Genomic DNA, 16,805 nt, shown 5'->3' with positions numbered 1-16,805 from the left:
GATTCCAGCATCTGCAGTCTCTTGTGTCTCTGTCTTCTTTGCAATCTCCATGTTTTCTTCATTTCTTTAATCCAATGCAGGGTTGTTTTAGTACAAAACTTCAGACTATTCAACTGGTTGGCCAGATTCTACCTTTTCTTTGTTAAGTTAATGCCTCAATAACAGGCACGCTAACCTTCCTGCGTGCATTTAAGATGAAAAGGGTGAAAATTTAAAGGAGATGTGCAGGGCAAGGTTTTTTTTTCACACAGAGTGGTGGGTGCCTGGAACGCGCTGCCAGGAGTGGTGGTGAAGGCAGATATAATAGAGGCGTTTAAGAGGCTTTTGGATAGATGTATGAATATGCAGAGAATGGAGGGATATGGACATTGTGTAGACAGAAGGGATTAGTTTGATTTGGCATTGTGTTTGGCACAGACATCGTGGGCTGAAGGGCCTGTTCCTGTGCTGTACTGTTCTATGTTCCTTGCCTTTGTGAAGAAATAACCTCCACCTTGGAGTGTATTTTGCCGTACTTGTGCCTTCAACAAATTGGTCCCTTGGGAACTGAAATTTAAAAAAAGACAAATCACTGGAAATACCTAGGAACTTATGCACCCTCCAAGGAGAGAGAAAAATCCAGTTATGTTTCATGTTGATAACCTTTCACCAGAACTAGGAAAATGTTTGGACCCAAGCATGCTTGGTAGTGAAGAGGGTAACCTTTGGGGGTGCGCCATGTAAAAGGTAACTCCTGTCAGAGAGAGGAGCAGATTTGTTCAAATTGGGCATCCCTGGGAGAGAAGTATGACCTCTGGAATACCTCCAGCATTTTTGTTTTGCTTTTACTTCAAGACCACCACCATCTGCAGATTTTGCTTTTCCATGACAAGCAAGTCTGCTTACAAAATGACAGCTCAGCTGCCCAGGACCTGTTATAAAGAGGGCCAGATTGTTAATGTCAAACAAATGAGATTTTCCCAGGCCCAGTTTACTCTATTCTTTTTATTTTTTAATTGAAATTATTCTGTTTTAATTTTCTATTTCCTCTTGGCAGATTTTTGCTTTGTCCCATAATGACTTCTCTCTGCCTGGTTGCTGTTTGATTTCTGACCTTTCCCACCCACAACCGACTCCTTGTGAACAAGGAAGTATTGGGCCAATAATTACAAGGTTGTCCTGTAAGGTCCCTCCCTGCATAGTGGCACTGGTAGAATGGAACAAGCATATCATTTAACACAACCAGTACCATAACAGACACCTGAATCTACTAGTGCAGAACAGCATTTTGAATGACTTTTGAATTATGTTGCTTGAAGCACTTTGTAACTTGCGTGAGCTGAATCAGTTTATTATCTAATACAATTGCCTCCTTGTAATATTTAAACATATTTAGCTATTTTGCACTATCCTCTCAGTTGCACAAACATGAATCTTTTAGCTTTTACATTGCAATTGAAACAAGCTTGGATTTAAATTAGGGCTAATGTAAAACATAAAGGAACACTGTCAGTGTTGTTCTTGCACTGTGGTTGAAAGAGATCCTATTATAAACTTCCCATCATGGAGCACATATTTGGCTAGGTGAAAAGTGTAGCTGGTGGCTGCCAGCAAGTCCTTCACTGTTCATGACCGCAAAGTTTTGGAGGTCGGAAACCTCTCCGGTTTTGGAGGTCGGAAACCTCTCCAGTTTCAGTCTTGCGGTTTAGGATTGTCATCTGAAACCTTTGATTGTTTCATTACTGTAATATTAGCAGCTGTCATAAATTATGAGATAAGTTACAATGTGCTGCTGAGGAGATTGTTTGTACTAAAAGCCTGCAATACTGATATACAATACACTGGAACACATAGTGCAGATGTTTTATCTCCTATATAATTCATGGTTTCTTATGTAGTGTGATCCACTCCTATGAGATTCTGATTTGTATAAAATTGTTAGGTTTTTTCCAAATGTACGGCAGTCCTGATAATGGCTGCCTTGAATCAGGCTCTGAAGGGACCAAGCTAATTCATGACTTTGAGAGAGCATAATAAATCCTGAATATTCTGTTAGGGGAAAGAGCAGTGGGGAGAAAAAGCCAAGGGTGAAATTCTGAAATAGTAAGCTTTTAGACTTGTACTGTCAGGATCTGAATGAACAAAGTTAGGTTAATGTTTGGGCCTTTGGCACTCTCTTGGCCTGTAGTTGGGAATGGAAACGCAATGATGTGGCCTTCTATTTCCATATGTTTCATGTTGCAGTGATAATTTCATTACAACGTTGGCCCGTCTTCATTTAGAGGACAGGTGTCTCTTATTTTATACATGTGGAGATGTTGATGTTGTTTTTCAAGGTATTAGTCCGGACGTCTGTCGAAAATTACTTATTTTTAGAACTAAATACACTCGTTTCTTTTTATAAAAATCTTATGTTTATGCTGGGGTTGGGTCGGAGCTGGCAGGGAAATTACATGAGTGATTTTTGAACAGAGCCTGCTTCTTAATGCATGTTTGTTGATCTGAGTAAGATGGACGGGATCCAGCAGGCATTCCTTCCGGTATTGTGTTGTGTTGTGTTGTGTACCAGTGCTAATACAGGACACCATTATTTCCAGCAGTTTGCCTTTGGTACTTCCTGTGTTACTAATTTCGAGTCATTCTGCCTCCTAAGCTCCAATCCACATATCTCACGGCTCTTAATCACTTTTCACAGACCAGCACTTTGTTTTGACAGGGTTTTGACCGGAGTTGATAAAGCGGAAGTATTTCCACTGGCAGGAGAACCAGTAACCAGAGGACACATTTCAAATGGTTGGCAAAGTAGCCGGAGATTGAGTGGGTGGGGGTGTGCTGGAGATGAGAATTATTTTTGCACAGCTAGTTATTGGAATGCATTGCCTGAAAGTGTGGTGGAAGCATATCCAACAGTAACTTACAAAAGGGGAAAGAGCAGCATTGTGAGATGACTTCAACAGTCTTTTCAAGTAAGAGGCTGCAGGCATAATGGGCTCCTTCTGTGCTGCGTAATTCTATAATTTGACCCTTTGAATATTTGTTGTGGTTATTTGCATGGGAAAAGCCCAGGAAACCACCTCACTGTCCTCCTCCATTACTGAGCCTATAGAAAATACTAATATCTCGTCCTTCACTTCCGTATTGGTCTCAAGTGAGACCAATCTCTCAAAGCTGCTTCAGGCTTTTGTATCTTCTAACTGATGGGGGGTGGGGGGGGGAAGAGAGAATGTCTGGGGTGAGTGGGGTCTTTGATGTTAGTGATCACTGTGAGGAGAGAAGGACAGAGAGGTGGAGAACTGATGCAGTTACTGTTTCTCAACCTTTGCTTGGAAGCTGGCCATTCTGTGGCCAACTATAAAACTGTGACCTATATTTTAAATGCTCAGTGGAAGTACACACTGGAACAGAAAGTGGAAAACATACACAGGGCAGAGCTCTTGATTTTTGAGTTTGGTTTCTTTTATGACCCAGCACCCCAAAGATTAGCTAGTACATCCACCAAAACTGGGATCAATTGTCCTCGTGCTGGTTCAGCAAAGGAGAGAAAGAATGACTTGTGCCTTTCGCAGCTTCACCCTTCCCAAGTGCCTCAGGGTTACATGATAGAAATACATAGGTCTGGGCACTGTTGCAGTTGCAGCTAAGTTTATGCCCATTAAGGTTCCACTTTGTGAAAGGGCAACATACGATTGCCTATCCACAAAAATTAATGTGACAATGACCAAGAAGTCGTTTAGTGACTGCTTGGAAGATTTCCTCCATTCTTCAGTGAAATAGAGCTATGAGTGCTTTTGTGTGAGCTTGTGAGGTTAGCAGAATCTTGGTTTAAAGACTCATCTGAGAGATGGCACCTCTGAGGGTGCCACAGTCCTGTGGTGGATCATCAGTCGAGATTATCTGAAATGTGACCCCTCTGTAGCACTTCCTCAGGTTTGTAGCTTGAGAAGAGCTGCATGATTATGGAACAACAGTCTTATCATGGCACACCCCTAAAAGATCCCAGAGTGTTTTGTAACAACATAAGAACTAGGAACAGGAGGAGGTTATCATGACCTTCATGGCTGCATTGCCATTCAATGGGATCAGGAAAGTATCACTTCCAGAAATCTATGGATCTGCCTTGAACGGAGACAGCAGAATTCTGAAGATTCACTACCCTCTGGGTGAAGAAATGTCTTCTTGTCTCAGAGCTGGCTGGGTGATGACGTATTTGAGTCTGTGACCTTGGTTCTGGCACCCCCCCCCCCCCCCCCAAGCCTGGGGAAGCAACATTCCTGCCAAAACACCAACTTCTTGAAGGGTAATTAGGGATGGGCAGTAAATGCTGGCAACACCCAGATCCCCAAAATGAATTTAAAAAAAACACGGGAGTGAAGTGCCCTCTTATTCTTCTAGATTTGAGAGTACAGCCCCACCACCAATCCCAGGAATCGACCATTGCTGTACTCCCATCACAAGTACATCCTTCCTCTGTTAGGGAGACCAGATGTATACACAATATTCCATGTGCAGTCCCACTGGGACATTGTAATTTCAGTTAAATGCTTTTTCTCTTGTATTTAAACATGCTTACAATAAAAAGTTCACATCTTTTGCCATCTTAATTGCTCGCTGTACCTACAGTTTAACTTCGGTGATTAGTTTTTATGGACACCCAGCTCCCTCTCCACACCAACACCTTCCAATCTCTCCACATTTAAATATACCCTACTATTCTACTTTTCTTCTCCACTAAAGTTGATGTCCAAATATTTCCACAGCTATATTCTATCTGTAATATACACTTGCCCTGATTACGGAGTCATGGGATTGTACAGCATGGAAACTGACCCGTGGGCATCCTTTGGTATTAATCCCAACTCCCAGGACTTGGTCCACAGCCCTCAATGCATAGGCAATTCAAGTACACATCTAGACATTTATTAAGTGCTGTCTGTGACCCAACTTGAAGCCCCTCTGCATCCTCCTCACAACTTACTACACCCAGCTTTGTATTATCAGCAAGCTTGGATGATCCCCTCATTCAAATCTGATGTAGATTGTGAACAGCTGGGGCCTCAGCGCCAATTTCTCATAACTACCTTCAAATGCATTGATTGCTGTGGAGACACAATTGAAACACTAGTGTCCTTTGTAACCCAGTGCTTGGGATGCAATTAATGGCTGTTTCTCACTTGGCTGATTTTGGCAAGAAGTAATCCTTAATGCTGTTGCCCTAGTCTGGAAAGTAGTGGGAAGTGAATCAGTGCTAAATGCTGCCAAGTGGCAGAATGTTTGCTGGTTGCACTCATCAGTGTCTCTATGTGCATGTAAATGGTTTTGTGGCTAAGTTTGCAGACGACACCAAGATAGGTGGAAGAGTAGGGAGTATTGAAGAAATAGGAAGGTTACAGAAAGACTTGGATAGTTTAGGAGAATGGGCAAAGAAATGGCAGATGAGATTCAATGTTGAGAAATGTGCAGTTGTACACTTTGGAAAAAGAAATAAATGGGCAGATTATTATCTAGATGGGGAGAAAATTCAAAGTACAGAAGTACAAAGGGACTTGGGGTACTCATGCAGGATACCCTAAAGGTTAACCATCAGGTCGGATCGGCGGTAAAGAAAGCGAATGCTATGTTGGCATTCATTTCGAGAGGTATAGTATATAAAAGTAGGGAAGTGTTGATGAGGCTCTACGGAGCACTGGTGAGCCCTCGTTTGGTGTACTGTGCGCAGTTTTGGGCCCCTTATCTTAGGAAGGATGTACTGATGTTGGAGAGGGTTCAGAAAATATTTACGAGGATGATTCCGGGAATGAAAGGGTTTACTTATGATGGGCATTTGTCGGCTCTTGGACTGTATTCATTGGAGTACAGAAGAATGAGAGGGGACCTCATAGAAACATTTAGAATGTTGAAAGGACTGGACAGAGTAGATGTGGTTAAGCTGTTTCCCTTGGTGGGTGAGTCCAGGACTAGAAGGCACAATCTTAGAATTAGAGGGTACCAGTTTAAAACAGAAATGAGGAGAAATTTCTTTAGCCAGAGGGTAGTGAAATTATGGAATTCTTTGCCACGTACAGCTGTGGAGGCCCGATCATTGGGGGCGTTTAAGGAGGAGATAGATAGGTATCTAATTAGACAAGGTATCAAGGGATATGGGGATAAGGCCAGAAATTGGGGCTAGATAGGAATAGTTTTAGTTTAGCTCATGGAGCAGACTCGATAGGCCAAATGGCCTACTTCTGCTCCTTTGTCTTGTGATCTTGTGACTTGGGGTTGTTGAGCCTTGAGTTATGCCACATGTATGACTTAGTGGGAAAACTGATTCGCTTTTTTTGGATTTCCTGGTGGTTTGATTGGGATACTCTTAAATGTGGTCATGTGCTGCTTTACTTCAAACACTTAACTGATCCAGAGAAAGGTATAATTATAGTCATTTTGAACTAGGAAGAACCTGTAAGCAACGTTGAGACCAATGACCTGTTAGTTTGATAATTGGCTGAGAAAGGAAGGGTACCAGTCGATTTCCCTGCTCTTCAAATAGCACATTGGGAATTTTAAATTTCACTTGGGAATGCTGGAACCTCCAGCAATGTTCCTGCACAAGATTTGCATCAGATTTTTGTATGATTTGGAATATTGGTGTCACTGGCAAGACCTCATTTATTAGCCATACCTAGTTCCTTCAGAAGTTGCTATGGACCACCTTCCTGAACTGTTGCAGTTTGTCTGCCTAAGATGCTCACACATTGTTGTTGGATGGGGACTTCCTGAGGTTTGACCAGAATCAAATTTATTATCATTGACTTGTATGACGTGAAATTTGTTGTTTTGCAGCAGCAGTACAGTTTAAAGGCATAAAATGATTATAAATTACAAAAATAAATAGTGCAAAAATAAAATAACAAGGTTGTGTCCATGGGTTCACGGACCATTCAGAAATCTGATGGCGGAGGGGAAGAAGCTGTTCCTGCATCATTGAGTGAGGGTCTTCAGGCTCCTGTACCCTCCACTATGATGGTAGTAATGAGAAGAGGGCACAACCAGGATGGTGAGGGACCCAGCAGTCACGAGGGAATGGTGATACCTCTGTTTGACTTGGAGGTGATGGTGTTACCTATGGTCTGATGAAACTGGCTTGCCCAGATTATGAGAAGGCAATCAAGAATCCAGCTACATTGGTGCAGGATTATAGTCACATGTAGTCCCACATTGGGCAATGAGAGCAATATTCCTTCCCTAAAGGGCAATACCTTCACAGTTTCTTTTGTTTTTTTTTTACAAATAATTTTTATTTCCTATTTAATGTCGACCTCAAATTTATCATGGTTGGATGTGGATGTGAATTTGAGTTCTGCGGATTATATTTTTGACCACCTGTGCTGTCACACCATGAGATTTTATGCTGAAATCCAGGACTGGGGCTTTTAACCCACAGCCTTTGTGACTTGGAAGCAAATATTTTAACAGTTCAGCCATCATCAAAACCTTGAGGGGTTGCACATTTATTTGTTTGCTGCTCTTTCTGCACTTCGGTTGAAGTTCAATTTACTGCACTTTTGGTGATAACCTGTTGAAGGCATGATGTGCACATTTTTTTTCTTAATTGTGTTATTTCCATGAATTGGTGATTAACTCAGAGTTTTGCTCATCTCGTGACCATACCTCCAGCCATGATTAGTAGCAGTAGCCAAGACCTTTTTCATTTTAACTTTCTGAAAGCACAACAAAGAGGCCAGTTTCATTAGTGACCTTGCAATGCTGTAGGTTATACTGAAACACTAAGAGCAAATCACCTGCTTATTTAACTTCTTTCTGTCTCTACAAAGTCTTAAATGCAGTTGGGGCTTTGATTTTGAAGCACAAGGGATGAATTGTCCTGAAGACCATGAAGTGAAAATGTGTTGATTCCATGAACAAGATAGAGTCTTACCTTGCTTAAGACTGTAAGACAGTATGTAACTGTACCCTAATGTGTCAAAAGGAGTATTAGAACTACACATCTTGGCTTGGGGGGGGGGTTTACTGAAATGATTGAGTTCTGAATATCTGTTCACTGAGTCCGGAACTTACAGAAAGGAGACAAAGAAGCTTGGTTCAGTTGCCTGCTTAGTCCTTTGCAAATGGAGCAAACTAGCATTGAACTGGTAGCTGCAATCATTTGGACTGATAACTGAAGTTACAAAGCAAACCACTGGGTGTTGAAATGTACAAAGTGTTTGTGCAGAGACCAAGGACAAGAATCCCTGGTCCAGTACTGAAAGGCCAACTGTAGCAAGTTAAGTTCAACAGCTAGTCCCAATAGTGGAAGGTGGGAGGGGCAGAGAGAACTGGCAGGTCTGTGATAGGGTGGAGGGGGGGACATTACAGGACAAAAGGAGAGATGGAGCAGGTGAAAAAGGGTGGTAAAGAAAGTAGTGAATGACAAAAGGTAGATCTGGAGGAAGTGCATGTGGGAGAAGACAAATAATTATCTGAAATTACAAGGAAGGAAAGAGTGAGCCTGGAAATGTGATACAAAGACTTGAATTGTGTATCTGAAATTGTTGAATTCATTGGGTGTGGAAGGCTATAATGTGCCTAGTCAGATGATGAGGTGCAGTTCCTTGACCTTCTGTCAAACTTTGGAGCAATGAAGGAGGCTGAAGCCATGGATCAGAATGGGAAAGGAGTGGAAAGTTAAAAGATAAGGGTGGCTGGAAGCTTGGCATAACCTTTGCTGATTGAACAGAGGTGTTCTGTAAATCAATCGGTCAGTCAATCTGCATCGTCAATCCTTCCTGTTCTCCTTTCCCTGACTCTTCCCCATTCAGTTCAGGAGAACTGGTACCTTCCATTCACCAGTCAACCATGTCAAACACTTCTTGCAGCTAAAACCATTTGTTTTTGTATCAGTTTGGGGAAACTGTGGATTGACTGTAGACACACTTGCTTCTTTGAACATCCCCATTCTGGCTATAAGTGCAGCCCAAGCTTTACTTTTCGTTTCAGCCCTGTGCCTTCCTCACTCTGTGACCGCTCCAGTCTCCTGTGCTGTTCCAGTAAGTTTGACTAAGAACACCTTCTCTTCCCGCTTGTCGTTTTATAGTTCTCTAGTAAGATTGATTTTAACAGCATCAGACCTTATGCTCCCAACATTTGGGAGATGGAGTTGGGTTTCCTGGTATTCTTGCTGTTGGAAAGTACGAGATTTTTCAAGTTAACTGATAAAGGCTTGATTTGTGGTATTTCACATTGACTGCTTGTTTGGATGCAAGACAAGTGATTTGAATTGAGCTAGAGGTGTGAAGACTTGTTTCAGCTTGCTCCCTGCTGTAGGACTTCATGGTATGCACTTGCAAGTTAACTGGTTGATAACTAATTTGAATTCAGTACAACAACACAATTGTTCAAGTTCAGTACGTGTTGTTTAGTTCCATTTCCAAGTACAGAAATGACAGTGTAGATGTCATTGATTCATTTTATGAGACTTCATATTTCATGAAAGTCCAGGTTCTGCTCGATTTCACAATGTGTAACAGGAAATGCAGAAAATGTAGATCATCTACAGTTGTTCCTTTTTGTAAGAAGCAATCTTGTTATGCAAGTAGGAAAGTATTGGTTAAGCTGAGGTATTAGAGTACTCTAAACCTAATTGCCCTATGGCTGCACAAGAATATTCTGCTTGATAAATTTTACTGCTCCTCTTGAAATACTAGAATATCATTATTTTATAAACTGCATTGCACCCAACCAGCCCTTAGTTGTTAGGCACTGATGCATAAAAAGGTTTATGTTAACTAACTACCTTAGTTTTTAATTTTTGTGAAGCTAGGGAAATGGTTGTGCCATAACAGATGCTTTGTTGCCTTGTAAATTATGCTTTAGTTTCAAAACCTATTGGTGTGCCATACAAAATGGTACACTGATACATTGATCCTAAGAAGCCAAATATCACTCTGAGAGGGGAAGAGATGAGGAGCAATACTTGTTATGTGACAAGAAATGAAAATCAAAAAGAAAACTGCAGATGGTAGAAATCTGAAATAAGCTAAACTGCTGGAAACAGAACTGGTTAATGTTTCAGGTTGAAGACCCTTCATCAGAACTAAGTGAGACATGAATTGGTCTAGGTAGCAGGGGCAGTGGGGAAGAGCAATGGATGGAACAAAGCGAATGTCTATAATAGGAGGAAATAATGTCGCCATTAGATGGGCAGTTAAGCTTCTTTCAGGAACTCAGCGGGTCAGGCAGCTTCTATGGAAGGAAGTGGACAGTCGCCGTTTTGGATCATGGCCCTTCATCTGGACTGGTAGATAGAGGGGAGAGAGCCGGTGTATAAAGGTGGAGGGAAGGGGTGGAACAAGAACTAGCAGGTGATAGGAGGATCCCAGTAAAAGGGGGGGGGTGTGTGACAGGCACATGGAGGAGGTGGGAGTGGGAATGGTGTCAGAAGCTGGGAGGTGATGGGTGGAAGTGACATAGGGCTGAAGGTGATGGAATCTGACAGAAGGAGCGTGGAATATGGAATAAAAGGGAAGGAGGTGGGGAGGCAGAGACTAGTAATGGGGGAGGGGAACCAGTGGGAGGAGTGTGTGGGTGATGGGCAGATGGAGAGGGAAAAGAGACATGGTGATAGGGGCCAGGTAGATCAGAAAGAGAGAGAAAAGGGACAGAGGGGCAGCAGTTACCAGAAGTTGGAAAATTCAATGTTCATACTGTCAGGTTGTAGACTACCCAGGCGGAACACTGGGTGCTGTTCCTCTAATTTGCGTTTAGCCTCACCCTGACGGTGGAGGATGCTGAGTACAGACATGTCGGTGTGGGAATGTAGGGGGGGGGGGGGGGGGGGGGGGGGGGGGGGGGGGGGAGAATTAAAATGGCTGGCAACCGGGAGACCCAGACGGCCACAGCGGACCGAGTCACAGGGAGAACGTGCAAACTCCACACAAACAATACCCGAGGTCAGGATTGAACTAGGGTCACTGGAGCTGCACCACTGTGCTACCCCAAGCTTTGCCACTGTGTCACGGTGCAAGAGAAGTGGACATCCTTGCAGTCTCTTGCAGGCAATAATATAATCCAACAGGGCCAATGCCTGAATTGGAGGTGTTGCCTTGATGCCTTGTAGTTGTGCCTCTGGTGAAATGGGGGTTGGTTATCACAAGTTTTCTTCCAAGTATTTCTTCAGGAGTGAACTGTATTGGAGTTGGCATTCTCCACTCCTTCCCTGCTAATTATCTTTGCAGAGTTGGTGTCTTTTGTAAAGCTGGCTTTAAAGTCACCCAGGATAACCTGTATGTCTCCTTTTGGGCGTGGCTCAGCATTTAAAAAAATCTTCATCCCTGGATTCCAGAGTTGTGGCATGTGCTGAGGACTGGGAGAGGTAGTGGTGGCAGCAGATAATTTACTACTGTGTGATGTGGTGGCAGTTTGTGGTTGGGAGCAGGACTCAGAGGGAATTAGTGGTTGACTTCCATAGTTCTTCCCTATAAATAACAGCTTTGCCATTTCAATGTAATGTAGGGTAAGTACCATCTATTTTGGCTGAGTTGTTAAACCAAGACTCCTATTGCCATCTTGACTGGATGTAGTAGTAGATTTCTTTGCACTATTTGATGCAGAGCAGCAGAATTCTCTCATTTTCCCGATGAAGTTATCCCTTGTCTTTACATTAATGGATGCCTGTGTGTTCAGGATCATCTTGCTCTCCACTCTGCACTCTTATCATCTATAGCCGGGACTTCAGCCACGAGCTGGCACTTGCCTTTCATTATTGCATCTCAACTCTGCCGTCCATCTTTCAGAAGCTTCTCGTATTGCATATTCTTCCCTTCTTAGATGCCCATGTCTTTTATCCTTCCAGACCATCTGTGAAGAGGTGCGGGGAACCACAATAAGAAAAACTGATCAATTAAATTATCACCAATTTTTTTTTGTGTGTATGAATTTTATGTTATGTTTATGAAAAATAAGAATGTCTAAACTTAGGTTTGCTTTTTCTTTCTCAACTAGGGAATCGTGGGTAGTTTCCAAAAGACAGCATGGAGGATGGGAAGGCTGTGTGGGCTCCACACCCCCTAGATGGGTTCCAGTTGGGTTTGATCATTGACATCGGTGTTGACTCATTAACCATTGAACCTTTGAATCAGAAGAACAAGGTGAGTATCATACTGGCTTGATTTTTAGCAAATAGACAGCTGGAGGAATGCAGCGGGTCAGTCAGCATCTGTGGAGGCAAAGGGATGGTCAACGTTTTAGGTCGAGACCTTGCATCAGGACTGGGAGTGTGGAGGGAAGGTGGCCAGTGTGGAGGTGAGAGGGAGGGGGTGAGGCAGAGGCAGATAGGTGAAACCAGGTGAGGTGGTGGATGATGGGCAGATAGAGCCTTGTGGGAGAGGGGAGATTTGAGACTGGTGGGTGATAGGTGGAAACAGATAAGGGGGGAAAAAGGGAAATTGGGCAGATGGAGCCAGCTGAGGGAAGGGGGTAGGTAGAGACAGAGGGAGAAGGTACCCAGGTAGATGGGTATGTGGGTGTTGGGTAGATGGTGGGGGAGGGTAATGAATCAAGGTCACGGGGTTTGGGGTGGGGGTGAATGGAAAAGGAGAACAAAGAAAAGAACCCAGGTGGACTAATAGAAGTGGGAAAGGAACATGGGAATGAGTCACTTGAAAGTGGAAAATTCACTGATCATACAGTTGGGTTGTAGGTTACCCAAGTGCATCTTTTCTTTTACACTGACTGCTTTTGGACTGTTTATGGCTTTTTCTTAAGCCAAAGTGGTCCTTCATTTAATTCAAACCATTAGAATATGTAGTCCACGTCCGTGGTTCCCAACCTTTGTAAACGAAAGCCCCACTTATCCACACTTTGTTCATGAAACATCCTCTTTTATATACCTGATGACATCAAGGAGTTGAGAATTCTCAGTTTCCCTTTGGTTAGGGCAGCAAGTGTGCTGAAAATATTTTTATTTATTGTTACATTTTCTGTGAACTCTCTAATCAAGTTAATATTATTAAATCCTCATGGATCCCTTGTATTTTTTGCATCTCCCTCTCAAAAGGAGTTATGTGCCCCTGGTTGGGAACTACATAAGTATATTATACAACTTTTAAAAGTTTAATTAATTGGCCATGAAATGTGTTGGGATGACCAATGTGAAAAGGAATATGTGCATGCAGGTTTTGTGCATGCATAAGTTGTACACAATTATTACAAGAAAGAACCCAACTAGAACAAAAAAAAACAAAATCCATTTTAGTGTAAAGTGATCAAAGTGGTCATAGTGTTGCTGTACTAAGGGAGTAATTAGGGTTGTGCTGGTTGGTTCTAGAACCAAATGGTTGAAAGGAAGTAGCTGTTCCTGAACCTGGTGGTGTGAGACTTTGGGCTTTTGTACCTTTTGCCCGATGGTAGCTTCGCGGATATGGCATGGCCCGGATGGTGGGGATCTTTGATGATGGATATTGCCTCTTTGAGGCAGCACCTCATGTAGATACTACCAATGGTGGGGAAGGATGTGCCCATGATGTACTGGGCTGAGTCCACTACTCTCTGCAACTTCTTGCATTCTTGCACATTCAAATTGCCGTACCAGACCAGGATGCAACCAGTACAGATTCTTTCAACAGTACATCTGGAGAAGTTTGTTAGAGTGTTCGGTGACAAGCTAGAGTTCAGTGATATGACAGAGATGAGGAAGAATTTCTCCTTGGAGTGGATTGAAAGTCTGTGGACTTGCCTGGCATGGAGACCTGTGTATATTGAAAGCTGGAATTTAGACGGGAATCAAGGGTTATGAGGAAAGGGCAGGAAATGGATAAAGGATGTCGGATCAGCCTGATCTATTGCTTGGCAGAGCAGACTCAAGGGGTTAAATGGTCTCCTCCTGTTCCTATTTAGAAGCATCTCCATTGAAAAAATGGGAGGACCAAAACTGCTCTCACGTTCTCTCTCACGTTCTCTCTCACGTTCTCTCTCACGTTCTCTCTCACGTTCTCTCTCACGTTCTCTCTCACGTTCTCTCTCACGTTCTCTCTCACGTTCTCTCTCACGTTCTCTCTCACGTTCTCTCTCTCTCTCTCTCTCTCTCTCTCTCTCTCTCACTCACACACACACACACACACACACACACACACACACACACACACACACACACACACACACACACAAAACAATAGGAAGAGGAAGCGACCAGTATTGTTTCTGGAACTGAGAAGTCATAACTATTATGTCATGGGGACTAACTTGAGAATGGTATTTGAATCATATCATCTCATAAATTAGGTTTATAGAAAAAGACTTTCCTCAGTAACTTGATTCACCTCCAAGAACCTCAAGGGAATCGAAATGCCTGGTTAGTGATGGGGAAAGAGCAAATAGTTATTCTATCTGAAGATGCTTTTTCAATAATACTAGGAAAATTTCAGATTTTTATAGGAAGAGATTTAACTTTTATTACCCCAGTCATTCTGAAGTCTCCTCTTTCTGTTTTTTTTTTGTAAAACACAGTCCCATGGTGATAGAATACAGTCACAGTATGAAAAGAGATATTTCTGATGTGATTTGTACTTATTAAAATCTGCCCTTGTATTTGTTGCAGTCACTGAGGAGGAACATTGAACTGCCTTTAAATGCTATTTGATCTAACTTTTGAGATTTCTTCGTGTTTACCTTGGATCTGTTGTTTTTTCTTGCCTTCCCTGTTGTCACCAGTATGAATATAACTCACCTCTTGTTAATGAATAATTAGCTCTTGAGCAGTATCATAATCCAATTTACCTTCCAGTGGGAACTGCTCAGCTCCTGTAGTGTGGTAGAGAAGGACCTCATGTAATGTATCTGTTGCCTGTAAGACAAATTGTGTTGACAGTGTCTGCCGATTACTTCCTTTGGTTTAGGGTTGAGAAATGCTGTACTTCTTCATAGTGAATGCATTAAGCTCTTTCAAAATGTTCACATATGCTACTGTAGAGTACTTATTAAACAAAATTGTTAACATGTGTTTTATTATCATTTTCATTCAAATTCCCCAGCTCTGAAAATGTTATGTTAATGTAGATTATGTCTCAGTTGTGTTTGGTGATGAGGAGAGGTCATCCTGAACAGAAGTGTTCTGCAGTGATGCTCTCGCAACTATTGGCTAAACTATGCAGTCAAAGTTCCTGACTCCCACTTAATTTTTGCATGATTTCACTTATTTTGTGGAATTGAAGCAGAGTGTGAGAGGGTAATCAATATAAGATTACTTGAAGTAAGACTATTAGTGTTGGCTCAGTGGTAGATGAAGATTAAAATATGTTCACTCTGCAATGTGATATGGGCAGTTAGCACCAAACCAATTGTCAACCAAGAGATTTGCAACACTTTGACATGAGATGTGGCACTTCACATTTGTAGCTATGGAATGTGGAAAAATAAATGGCTGTGGATGAGGACTACATTCAACAAAAATTGTGTATTACAAAGCTGCTGCCAAATCTCTCATCACTGAAGATTTCAGGGAGACCAGTGATTTGAGCAGTGATGCCAACCATATTGAGTTAACAACTGTACAAAGCTTTTTACAGGATGCTGCTAGTTTTCTGTTTCTAGATTGTGATGCTGACCGTGCATTCAAATGCTACAAAATGAGGCATTCACTGAGGAGAACATTGTTCCATGCTGGCTTTCCTATTTATTGTTGGAAATTCTAAACAACGAAGACAATAGATCAAAGTTATTGCAAATCGGTTTTGCTATTGATCACTGCCTTCCTGGGTATTAATACAGAATGCGATATGCAGAACAAATATACATATGGATAAATAAGACCATACCAGATTGAGTGTAGATTGCAGCAGAATACGAGGAGATAGTTCCAGTTGTTGAATCAAAAGACACAGGATGCCTCTACCATAGAAGAAACCCCTCCTCACCTGGTATGTTACTGACCTGAGAGTGGCCCAAAAAAAAAGCACAATTAATAAGAAGGAAACAAATGTGAATAAGTTGGCTAGATCTGTATGAGGTAAAAACAAACTTCCTCTGACAAAAGAAGAAAGAACCCAGTTTGTCCTTCTGTCAGGAAGACTGCACCACTCAAATTTTGCAGGGTATTATTCGATTGAGACTTTCAGGGATTTTGCCCAGCGATAGTGAATCATCAGCACTGTACTTTCTTGTTAGCCTCTTGTGTGATTTTAAGGGGAACAGCTTCCCATGCGCATATCCTTCAAGGCGGTAAAGGTCTTGGCTTTGGGAAGTGTTATTCAAGAACCCATGCTGAGTTGCTTTAGTGCATTTTATAGATGGTGCACCACAGCCAGGGTGTGTTGATGTGGCAGCAGTAAGTGTTTGTGTTTGTGGTTGTGGATGGGGTGCACATCAAACTGGCTGCTTTGTTACTGGGTGGTATGGAGCATTAATGTTGTTGGGAGCTGCTTTCATCCAGGCAAGTGGAGCACAGTCATGACTGGTAACTAGTGCAAATACTTTGAGAAGGCAAGGAGGTGAGTTGCTTGGATAAATGGCTTCCAACCTGCCCTTGTAACCAAAATACTTAGTATGTAATTGGTGAGTTAATTATCTGGTTGGTGGTAATTTCCAAAGTGTTGATAGCTGAGGAGTGAGCAATAGTTATACATATCATTGTATGTCAAGAGAAGGTGGTTAGACTCTCTCTCTTGTTGGAAATAGTTATTGACTGACACTTGTGCAGGGCAGGTGATAGAACAGAGAACAGTACAGCACAGGAACAGGCCCTTCATTTGATCTAATTCTGCCTACACAAGGTCCATATTACTCCAATCTCTACACATTGTTGTGCCTATCTAAGAGCCTCTTAAACGCCTCCTATCATATCTGCCTCCACTGCCACC

At 42.3% G+C, this 16,805-nt stretch overlaps 1 protein-coding gene across 1 annotated transcript in view; it reads left to right on the top strand.

The window, feature by feature from the left end:
• myo6a (myosin VIa) overlaps positions 1 to 16,805 on the top strand; it is a 244,455-nt gene that overhangs the window by 71,846 nt on the left and 155,804 nt on the right. Inside the window, 1 exon segment of the mRNA XM_052011416.1 lies at positions 11,956 to 12,101. Coding sequence (XP_051867376.1) covers positions 11,985 to 12,101 — 117 coding nt within the window. The 5' untranslated portion in view covers positions 11,956 to 11,984.

Source organism: Pristis pectinata, chromosome 3 (assembly GCF_009764475.1).
Source record: "Pristis pectinata isolate sPriPec2 chromosome 3, sPriPec2.1.pri, whole genome shotgun sequence".
In the NCBI taxonomy this organism is placed as follows: Eukaryota; Metazoa; Chordata; class Chondrichthyes; order Rhinopristiformes; family Pristidae; genus Pristis; species Pristis pectinata.
This window is presented reverse-complemented; position numbering and strand designations above follow the sequence as displayed.